We start from the raw sequence: 12,533 nt of genomic DNA, 5'->3' as shown, positions 1-12,533 counted from the left end.
GCACCCAGCCTACACAGGTCATTGGATGTCTGTGATCCGGCACCCAGCCTAAACAGGTCATTGGATGTGATCCGGCACCCAGCCTACACAGGTCATTGGATGTCTTTGATCCGGCACCCAGCCTACACAGGTCATTGGATGTGATCCGGCACCCAGCCTACACAGGTCATTGGATGTGATCCGGCACCCAGCCTACACAGGTCATTGGATGTGATCGGGCACCCAGCCTACACAGGTCATTGGATGTGATCCGGCACCCAGCCTACACAGGTCATTAGATGTCTGTGATCCGGCACCCAGCCTACACAGGTCATTGGATGTCTGTGATCCGGCACCCAGCCTACACAGGTCATTGGATGTCTGTGATCCGGCACCCAGCCTACACAGGTCATTGGATGTCTGTGATCCGGCACCCAGCCTACACAGGTCATTGGATGTCTGTGATCCGGCACCCAGCCTACACAGGTCATTGGATGTCTGTGATCCGGCACCCAGCCTACACAGGTCATTGGATGTCTGTGATCCGGCACCCAGCCTACACAGGTCATTGGATGTCTGTGATCCGGCACCCAGCCTACACAGGTCATTGGATGTCTGTGATCCGGCACCCAGCCTACACAGGTCATTGGATGTCTGTGATCCGGCACCCAGCCTAAACAGGTCATTGGATGTGATCCGGCACCCAGCCTACACAGGTCATTGGATGTCTTTGATCCGGCACCCAGCCTACACAGGTCATTGGATGTGATCCGGCACCCAGCCTACACAGGTCATTGGATGTGATCCGGCACCCAGCCTACACAGGTCATTGGATGTGATCGGGCACCCAGCCTACACAGGTCATTGGATGTGATCCGGCACCCAGCCTACACAGGTCATTAGATGTCTGTGATCCGGCACCCAGCCTACACAGGTCATTGGATGTCTGTGATCCGGCACCCAGCCTACACAGGTCATTGGATGTCTGTGATCCGGCACCCAGCCTACACAGGTCATTGGATGTCTGTGATCCGGCACCCAGCCTACACAGGTCATTGGATGTGCGTGTCTTTCGGCTGTTTGTTCAGCCTCTTTTGCTACTTATGAAAAAAAAATAGATGAAGCTGAAGTTCTTTGGAGCAATGTGTCGACGGGAGGGCGGAACAATTTACACTCTGAGGCGGAAGTGCGCAAGAAGTGTGGAAGGCACACCATGCCCCGCTGCCACTCAAGTGACTACTGGCCAATCACAGTGCATCTTTTCCGGGACTTGTCAGACATCGCTCTGTGGCGCACCGATCATGCTTCCGCTATGCTTCGCAAGTAATCTCGAGAACACACGCCCCAGAGCCGGGAAGAGGCGTCTACCTTTATATGTCTATGGTAGCATCAACAGCAGTAGTAATAGTATATGAGTATTAAGTAGTAGAGGCAGTAGCATCAGCAGTAGTACGTAGTGGCGGTAGCAGTAGTACTGCACAGGTTTTACTATGTATTCTAAGTATGCAGTAGCATTAACAGCAGTTGTAAGTTTGCTGCGAGGCAGTTTGGAGTAATTTCCCCCGACATCCTGATAATCAAACCCTTTCACTATCTGCACCTCAATCCACGGCTCACTCTATTGACTGCTGCTGCTGGCGAGATTAATTAGAACACACACACACGCACGCACGAACGCAAGCCACACACACAGAGATGGGTGTGCGCACGCGCACACACACACACACACACACACACACACACACACACACACACACACACACACACACACACACACACACACACACACACACACACACACACACACACACACACACACACAGTGTTAGACCTTAGCTGTGGGCTACAACTGATGTACACCGCAGAGGTGTGTGAGTGTTTATTTACAGTTTGGAGCTTATATCCCGGAGCCATGGTCCAGGGGGAAACTGGGAAACTGGTAATCTTATGTTAGAGAGAGAGAGAGAGAGAGAGAGAGAGAGAGAGAGAGAGAGAGAGAGAGAGAGAGAGAGAGAGAGAAGTTGAATCTGAAACGTCTACCTTCACTCCATTCCTTCTAGAATGGAATCCAAATAATTACCACAAAGCTTTTATTTTGAGGTAGTTTTGATGCAGCACGCTGTGCCATTTTCTCAGGGAAAACTAGGGATTTGCATTGGAGTGTACTGTGTACTTTGATGTACAGAGATCTTTTGTTTTGGAAGATGGTACTCAGTAATGACTAATAATAATGGACTTATTTGACTTTGAGGAGTGATCAATGTACACTTACAGTATGAAATTGAAAGGACAGTTTCTCATTCTCTCACACACACACACACACACACACACACACACACACACACACACACACACACACACACACACACACACACACACACACACACACACACACACACACACACACACACACACACACACACACACACACACACACGAAATAATAGTATACAAAAGGAGGATCCACCATTAGCAGTTGTGTGTTTTATCCATACTTAATACATACTTATACATACGTAAAGCCATACTTTCAGAAACAATCCTAGATGGTGAACATTAACTTAACCTGTTTGTGTTTGAGCGTATGCGTGTGTGTGTTTGTCTGTGTGCATGGCAGGAGCCCTAGGGGTGAAGAATGCAGGCAGACTGCCTCGGCTTGCCTGGTTAAAACAATACTGCCAGGGGCTGCGGGATGCAGCTGCCCCCCCCCCACACACACACACACACACACACACAATCATCTCGCTCCTGATCTCAGCCCCACCATCAGCACCCTCACACCCTAGCGCCCCCTGCTCCAGCCTGGCTGGCACACAACAGCGCAGAGTGTGTGCGCGCGCGTGCGTGCGTGCGTGCCTGTGTGTGTGAGCGCGTGTGTGCCTGACGGCCATGCCCCTCTCCCACTCCAGCAACCTGTCATGCCAGTTGTTGCTCTTGCTAACATGCATATTTGACATGGGGAATGGGATTGGTGACACTGAGGCTTCAGAGTGGCACTTTACATAAAGGAAGGGGAGTGCATCCCCCGTCACACATCACACAACGCTTAGACGTTCAAACGCAGAACTTTTCCTCTCATCATTGCTTTTCATTGAAGCTCGTTTTGTTCCTCTCTCGGCTTAGCATGTGCAGACAGCACAGTACTGTATGTGTGCATTTGTTATTAGTTTCTGTTCATTATATACCGTCTCCATCTGAAATAGGTTTATAGCCCTAAATGCTGTATCGTATGACAAATGGCACAAATAGCGATCTACAAGCTCAGAACGTATCTTATCACTTTGTAATTTAACAATTTGTCGTTTTCTGCCAAAAATAGGGACACCGGTGGGAGAGGGATGGCTTCATACAACACCACTAATAGTGGATAATGTACAGTATAATGCATAAGGAATAACGATCACAGGTACTGTATTATCTTACACGTGGATTGTTTTGTCTGTGTATTTGTTCCATTGTTACCAGAATGTAAAGGCATTCCGAGAAGAGGCCCTGCCAACTACAGTAGCTGCATCTAAAAACCTCAGTAAAACCTTTACTTGGTGTTTTTTGTAGAACGTCTTCAAGGACTGCTTGCTCATGAGCTATACTTCAAAGAAGGAGGGGGCAAAAAACAAACAGACAAAAAATAAAAAAATAAATAATCTAAGTATTTAAAAGATACGCTTATCCTGTGCAACTTGCAAGGTCGGAGTAAGCACCATGAACAATTCTTTTCCACGGAAGAAATTTAACATACTTACTTCGACAATAACGACAAAAACAATCTTAACGCCTAATAGGATTTTTCTCTAGAAAAAGCCTCACAGCTTGCAAACAAATTTGACGATGACGCCCCTTTTTTGCGGCGTGGTGTTAACTGCGACTGAGCAGCTTTTCAGTCCAGCGGCAGTCTCTTTAGTGTTCCTTCAGACATTAAAACCTTTCTCCACAGCAGACGTTTGCATCCAGCACTTTAGTTTGTCTTTAGTTGTACTTTTACAAAGTGCTGTTCCAGAGCGTTATAGCGAGTGTCACTATGCAGGGTTAGAGATGTGACGCTCTCAGTTAGCGCTCCAGCTTGCATGCCTCTGGCCACTGCCTGACATCTGAGATGCAAATCTGTCTGTGTGTGTGTGTGTGTGTGTGTGTGTGTGTGTGTTGGAGCTGTAAAGCCACTGTTTGACAATGCTCTTTCAGCAGGCCGCCCTGCGGTCGCTCTGGGCTACAGAGGCCAGCTGGGCAACACAGAGAGAGAGAGAGAGAGAGAGAGAGAGAGAGAGAGAGAGAGAGAGAGAGAGAGAGAGAGAGAGAGAGAGAGAGAGAGAGAGAGAGAGAGAGAGAGAGAGAGAGAGAGAGAGAGGACGACAAGGGAGAGGGAGAGAAAGGGACGTAAGGATTAAAGACGAGGCAGGAGGGGACCATGACTCGTCAGCGCCATCCAGAGGTCAGTATGGCTATACAGTTCTGTCACAAGACTGCAGCGGATTGATTTCTCCTTTCAAGGTACCACTGTTTCCTATCTGAGGATCCTTAATGTGCTATCCTATCCTATCCTATCCTACTGTAGTATGCCGTCAGGATCCTTAATGTGCTATCCTATCCTATCCTACTGTAGTATGCCGTCAGGATCCTTAATGTGCTATCCTATCCTATCCTACTGTAGTATGAATCCTTAATGTGCTATCCTATCCTATCCTACTGTAGTATGCCGTCAGAATCCTTAATGTGCTATCCTATCCTATCCTACTGTAGTATGCCGTCAGAAAATAAATATTTCACCCCCAAAAAAGCAAGAAAAAACGACACAAACCAAAACTGCAAAACCCCAAATTAATGGAAACAAAATGTAAAACAAACTATTAGTTTTTTGAGGCATTTGAAAAATGCTTTTTTTTTCTTTCTTTAAAGTTTAAAGTATACAACATAGTATTGTACATGTACCTTAAGTGTTTTTATGTCCTGCATCCGAAAGAGTTGGAAGTGCACATTCTCCTCTGATTAGCTACACAGTCAAATCTGAGTGCGTACAAATGTAACTAAAGTTGGTGGTTATATTTGTACACTCTTGGAGCTATAAATGGATCAATTCATTTGAGGATGTTACTGTGTAGGATGGAATCCCACTGTACCGCAATGTCCTCCACTTCTTTCCTACATTAATCTTGTACATTCTCACTGCGTGAATAAAAGTCATACATGAGTGATAAAAGGCTTATAAAAAAGGAAATTATACTTGTTATTGGTATTGACTACATACCAATTTATACAATAATAATTCAAAAGAGGAAAAACACCAATATGCTAAAATACGTCGGTAGGACCTGATGCTGAGGAAGGTTTCCCCAATCCAAAATCTAATATGTATGACTTGATATATATTATAGTTTAACGACTAACACCTGTACAGTGTAACGACTAACACCTGTACAGTGTCATAAACCTCACCGGTGTTCTCTCTTCCCTCTCTGTTTAGATCACAGATACAGATGCATGTTCGTGCATGACGCACACGCACACGCACACGCACACGCACACACACACACACACACACACACCCACGAAAACAAATGAAAGCCCTCCTTTATCCTCTTGTGTAGCCTCTGCCAACTTAATTTGCAAATGAAAAGTTTTGTGAGGATCGTCTTCTTGCTCCGGGGGCATGGCAGCACACTGTGTGTTGGAGGGTGGAGGGGTTGGACAGAGGGTGTGTGTGTGTGTGGCAGAGGCCCAGATGAAGCAGCCCTCGCCCGGGGCTCGCTGTCCGCCTGCGGCAGCAGCAAGCCTGTTCCTTCTTCCCTGGACCGCCGCAACCATTTGTTCCATTAAACAATCTCCTGGAGCCTCTGGTATACACGCACTCACACACTCTCTCTCTCTGTCTCTCACACACACACACACACAGGCATACACACTCCCAACAACTGTTTGCGTAGCTCACGCCACACATGGTCCTCTATCCATCCTCCGCTCCCTCCCTCCGCTCATCCAGACGTATGCACCATCTTTCTTCATGGGGGCCATATGGCCCCGTGAAGCCTGTGGATCTCGCAGCACATCTGCGTATATGTTGCTGCTCTCCGTAAAAGCACTACTGAGGGAGCACGCACGCACACACACACACACACACGCACACACGCACGCACGCACGCACGCACGCACGCACGCACGCACGCACGCACGCACGCACGCACGCACGCACGCACGCACGCACTGCTGTCACCATGCTCTTTCAAGCGAGTGTTATGTTGGTCTGTCATTGTGAGTGAGTGTGTGCGTATTTTTGTGCAATGTGTATACTGTATAATATGACCTATGTATGTGCTTATGTGTGTGGTGGTAATTGGTAAAGCAGTCTGTGAACAGCTGTGGGGTGAGAAGAGGTTGCGTGGTGTTCCAATGCAGAAAGCAAAGGGGGTTGGAGGGGAGGAGAGGAGAGGAGGAGAGAGGAGGAGGTGTCGAGATGCAGAAAGTAAAGGAGGAAACTAAAGTGAGCGCATCCTACAGTATGGGGAAAGACATCTCTTTGGCTGCATGGTCGCAAATAAATTCAATTTGACTAAAAGACCTTCTCCACTAAGCTTCTACAAAAAAGTTGTCTTTGCTCCTTTCTCCGTATTGTCTGAGGACCAAAAGGTGGATCTTTTAGTTGCCATCACATGAGTCTGAAGAGGTCCTAATGCTACTGGCCAGTGGGTTCCAGAATCCCTACGATTTAAGATACCCTGAAACATGTAGTGCATTTTATTTACTATAGTGTGTACAAGACAACACAGGATATATATTTAGTTATATTTAGCTTAAAATTGGTTAATAGTGTCCCCTGTTATGTGGTTGGGGATTTAAATGGCTATGCACACTCTTAGAAAAAAACTAAGCTAGTGGTAGCTGTAGCTGTATTCTACTTAAGCTCAATGAGCTTTCACTGCCTAGTGCCTACTATTAGTATAGCATAATAACAATTTAGCTTCCTTTTGTCAAGATAACCAAGTATAACATTTGTAGTTTCCAAAGACAAGATCTTTGCAGCATTGCTTAGTACAAACAGATTACCGTTAAAATCTGATTTTGTTTACTATGTAAAACAGTGCTGCAGAACTTTCATCAGACCACAATGAAACCCTCACATCTTGTTACAACAAAATTTGTTGTAAGTTAAACATTTAATGTTTAACTACTGTGAATTTGACCTGTTTGTAGGTTGTTTTTTTTATTATTATTTATGTGAACTTTTTGACAAATTATGAAGCTAAAAACACATTATAAACAACTATACATAAAAAAAGCTGCACTGGGCCTGGGCCGTGGCTCAGCGGTCCAGGCACCTTGGCTGGTAATCCAGTCTGGCAGTGTGCCGCGGGTTCGACTCTCGATCCTTACGGCCTTCACTGCATGTCACCCCCCCATCACTCTCCCCATTTCCTGTCAGCCCACCTTCAATTCCTCTACAAAAATAATAAAATAACGGCGAAAGCCACAAACAAAAACATTAAAAAAAAGCTGCACTGAAGGTAGATGAATATGAATACAAGATGAAAATAAAACTATTTTGTACTTTTAGAATGTTAGGTGCCCCTGAACTAAGGCTAAAATATTAACTATTATTCGATCCAATCTATCGTTCACAGTACGAGGTGCTTTGTCTCTTCTCTAACCTCACTCCTCCCTCTCTCTCCTCCCCCCCCTCATCTCCAGGCAGAAGAGCCACAGAAATAGAGAAATAAATAAATAAGTAACACATGACAAAAAAAAACAAAAAAAACGTTGTGTGCTAAAAACCCCTGTGTAGCTTGGCAATCGACTCGCCCGAGTAAAAATAAATCAAGCTGATTTTCCAAATGTTGTTTGCCGCGCTGTTGCCGTTCTTCGCAGCACAGATTGCGGGCCGACGGAGAGGCTGTGGGGTGGGGCGTGGCGCTGGATGGATGGCGGGCGGGCCCCGTTTGCACCAGCTTGTTAACACGTACACCTTAACCCCCGAGCGCCGGGGCAGGGGCCCCTGCCGAGTGTGCACACGGGGCCGACGGGGACAAAATACATGCATGCATACATACACACACACGCGCAACTATATGCAGAGGACTTGGAAAACAGACGCTCAATGTACAATGCGTCAAAAATACTGTCTAGACTAGAGAGACTAGCAGAAATGTGTACACAGTAAGAAGTCACACACACACACACACACACACACACACACACACACACACACACACACACACACACACACACACAGTTTCAGCAAAGAAAAACAATTTTTCTGATTTGCTTCCATGAAATCCATATCTGTGTCAAAAGCTTTTGGAGTTTTGGTGACGTACGTAGGTTTGGATTGGATCAACAATTTCAGTTGCGGCACAGCCACATACAGAGTCAAAGTCAAATGTCGGCCCATTTTGTGAATCACACGCACACGCACACGCGCGCGCACACACACACACACACACACACACACACACACACACACACACCACACACACACACACACACACACACACACACACACACACACACACACACACACACACACACACACACACACACACACACACACACTATACATTCCACACAACAATAGCTATCAAACAACACTGCCAGCGCCAACATTTTATTTATATTATGAAATACAAAAATGTCATCAAGCGGTTCACAGGCCCCAGAAGAGACAAAGCGTGTGTACTGTGTACGTGTGTGTTGAGCTGAAGTCAGGAGGGGCTTTTTAAAATATCTGGAGGCTTCATCAACCAAGAGATGTGTCAAAGCAGAAAATAAAACCCAAGTAAAATGCCAAGAGTGATTATCGTAGCTCAGTTGGGAGAAGGAGGGAAGTTGGGTGCCAACTTCCCAGCCAATACACTTTTGGCAACCAGAGGCCTACGCTGCCAAAGCGCCACAGAAATGCGGCGCAACTACCCCGGCACACGCACCGCGCGCACACACGCCAGTACAACATATGCGTGAAAACATACAGAATATTCATCACTTACACTCCCAGACAACTTACTTTTTGTCTCTTCCGAGCCCCACCCCCCCCCCCCCCCCCCCCCCCCCCACACACACACACACGCACACACACACACACATGTACACACATGGACGCACATAGGAGGCAGCTGTGACTGAGTAAAACTTTTTTTTTTGGCATGGGCTCTCAGTGACAGGTTAACGCCAGTGGGCGGGAGACAATATGTACTGTTAGGGATGGAAGGGGGGAGCAGGTTGAGGCTGTGTGTGTTTGAAGGAGGGTAGCAGTCTGTGTGTGTGTGTGTGTGTGTGTGTGTGTGTGTGTGTGTGTGTAATGCAGGATAAGTTGTTAAATGTCAAGTGAGTATTTATGTGTGTGTGTGTACATACATGTGTGTGCGTGCGTGCGTACGTATACGTCTGTGTGCGCGCGCGCGTGTGTGTAGCGCAGCAGGGAGCACAGGGCAACGACACCCACTCACTTGCGCCCACATTGGCAGTGCCAGGCTGTATGCCAAGAGCCCCATGGAGTCACACACTGACTGGGGTGCTACAGACTCCAAGAGGAGGAGAGGCCCCCACCTTATACACACACATGTGCGTGCACACACACACACACACACACACACACACACACACACACACACACACACACACACACACACACACACACACACACACACACACACACACACACACACACACACACACACACACACACACACACACACACACACACACACACACACACACACAGACCTACACAACCACTTAGCTTGAGCCAGCCAAGGATGAAACCAATTTGGAGAAAAATACATTCAGTTCTACTTTAGTACTAGTATCCATCCATGCTACTTGGACTGTACGTCAGTTCTATAGTATCATCAGTTCTAGTATCATCGGGGGTTAAATGATTGTACAAATATGTTATGGTGCATCTATAGCAGCACTGATCAGTTTTTGAGTGGAATAGTATCCATGTGTTATTTGTACATCAGTTCCATTGACAGCCATCACATCTTTCAGCCCTTCCACACCAACAAATGATATACTCAGAACCTCAGAATAACAGAACTTGTGAGTAAGTCCGACAGTGTGTGTGTGTGTGTGTGTGCGTGCGTACCGATCCTTCATGCGCTGGTGCATGCGGCCATGCTGAACACACTGTTCCTCCATGTCAGAGCAGCGAGCTGTCAGTCTCTCCACTGTCTCCTCTAGGTGGCGCTTCTCCAGGGTCAACACCTCCCGCTCACTCCTACACACACACACACACGCACACACGCACGCACGCAGACACGCACACGCACACGCACACGCACACGCACACGCACACGCACACACACACGCACACACACACACACACACACACACACACACACACACACACACATTAAAAGCAATGCAAAGTATGTATCGAGAAGAATTATTACATGCAACAACTTCTGAATCTGAAGTTGTTTTACTTCAGCACTACAAAACCAAATACCTAAAAGAAAATATAAAGAAAACTAAAGTGTTTTTTACACCAATAAAATAACAATGTGATTACATAAATAACACAGGGTTTTACTGTGTAGATCAGTGGTGACCTAGAGATAAACAACATGATCAATTGGGGGTCTGTAGCCTAACCTTGAAATGAAAAAGCCGCAACGCAACACAGGAAGAAGTCAGTGATGTTATACAGCCTGGTGTCGTGGAATTCTGGCTCAATCAGTAATTGATGAGGCAATATGAGTCAGACAATATTCTAGGTAGTGATGGTTATGATATCATGGAGAGAAGTACAATTACACTCAGGCCGGTGATACGGCCATAGTCCTGACTCCTGCCAACAAGCACAGGGATCAGACAATAGCTATCCTGTCGCTGCTTCAAGGACAAGCTGAAACATAACAATAGCTATCTGGCCCATGTGGAGACAACTTGGCCGCTAGCCTGTACCAAATAACATGTCATATGATCCTAATGTATTATATGGTGAAGTGATGGTAAATTATAAAAGTTAGATATACGCAACCACAACCACATGTATAATTCTTCTGCACTGGCCTGCTTTAGAGTTGGTCTCAACACAACGCAACGTATGAAAGGATGAACTGCTGACAATGTTGCCCGATGGAACAGAGCATTACTGTCTCAGTCTGAGCTGTGCTGAGCTGCGGTCCAGCAGGACTTTAGCCGCTACAGTGGGCAGGCAGGGAGAGTCCAGCAGCTCAAACAGCTCCAGGCTCCCAACACACTAACACCACACTCATAAACCACATACAGTAAAACACACACACACAGCAGATGTAAGAGCTCTGAAAAAAGAGTGTGTGTGTGTGTGTGCGTGCGTGCGTGTGTGTGTGTGTGTGTGTGTGTGCGTGCCTGCGTGCGTGCGTGCGTGCATGCTACTCGCACTAATAGCTGGGTACAAATTCACGATGTGCTAGTGTATTTTGTATCGCTGAGTGTGTCCATAATCATGCACAGTGGGTGTGTATTGTGCGCAGATTGCATTACATGTTGTGTTTGTGTGCACACGGCCATGTACCGTATGTGTGTATTTTGAACCTATAAGCAAGAACATGGACATGGTGTGTGTGTTTTGTTGTGTGTGTGTGTGTGTGTGTGTGTGTGTGTCCTATGGCCGGTGAGGCCAGGGCGGTCTGGCAGGGCCAGATTGGGGTCCGTCATGTGACTAATGTGCAGCACAGCTCCAACAGCTGACAGGACACTGGGCACAGGGTCACACATACACACACACACACAGTCACACACACGGACTAGGGCAGCCCAGATGGAGAGCAGGGCGGCCCCGCTGTGACTACTGTAGCATCAGGTTAACAAGAAAACAGGTCAGAGAGGAAAACAGAGTGTCTCCACTGACTCCACTGTACTCAGCAGCACACACACACACACTACTCCAGTCCGCCTGCATGGATGGCTTTTCATGTTCCAGAACAAAATGATCACAAAATGATCACATATGGGAGGCATGGATCCCATCTGAATGGAATCGTTTGCACCGCACGCACGCACGCACGCACGCACGCACGCACGCACGCACACATGCATGTGATTTGACTTGTTGTCGTTAACCACTGAAAGGGGGAATTTTACCTTAAAACACTTCTGGGGTCATTTTCATGTTTAGATATTTGATATTCATCCTATAAAGTCCCTTCAACTTCAAACTCCATGTTAGACTAATGACTGCTCCTGTTGACTGATATTGTCCTCATTAATGTCATTAACATTAGAAACAATGACATTTTTTAGCTTGAGTCCACATAGAGATCTCAGCCTGTTCCTGGCAATCAGCCTGCAAATTAAACTGTTTTCCGGTGTATTTCATTCGATAATCCCATGATCAACCAATTTTTTTTATTTATTTTTTATGCATGCACGCCCAGTCGCCCACATTAGAAGACGTTCATTGAAATGAATCGTTGAGTTAAAAACTATACTGTCTAACCTTGCTTTGCCAGGCTTTAAATGGATTTCTATTCTGAATGAATAATTCTGATCTGGTCTAGAGCCCACCTACTGCTTCCGGTCATTTGGAAACTCGGAAGTTCAGTGGAATGCATTGTCAATGAGAGCTCGGAGACGAGCTAATGAACAAA

The 12,533-nt window shown here is 46.5% G+C and overlaps 1 protein-coding gene across 1 annotated transcript in view; it reads right to left on the bottom strand.

The window, feature by feature from the left end:
- sdccag8 (SHH signaling and ciliogenesis regulator sdccag8) overlaps positions 1–12,533 on the bottom strand; it is an 87,909-nt gene that overhangs the window by 18,046 nt on the left and 57,330 nt on the right. The window contains exon 16 of the mRNA XM_079513060.1: positions 10,046–10,177. Coding sequence (XP_079369186.1) covers positions 10,046–10,177 — 132 coding nt within the window. The remainder of the gene's footprint in view (positions 1–10,045; positions 10,178–12,533) is intronic.

Source organism: Electrona antarctica, assembly GCF_951216825.1.
Source record: "Electrona antarctica genome assembly, chromosome: 10".
Taxonomy (NCBI): domain Eukaryota; kingdom Metazoa; phylum Chordata; class Actinopteri; order Myctophiformes; family Myctophidae; genus Electrona; species Electrona antarctica.
The sequence above is the reverse complement of the archived record's forward strand: the minus strand, read 5'-3'. Positions and strand labels throughout refer to the sequence as shown.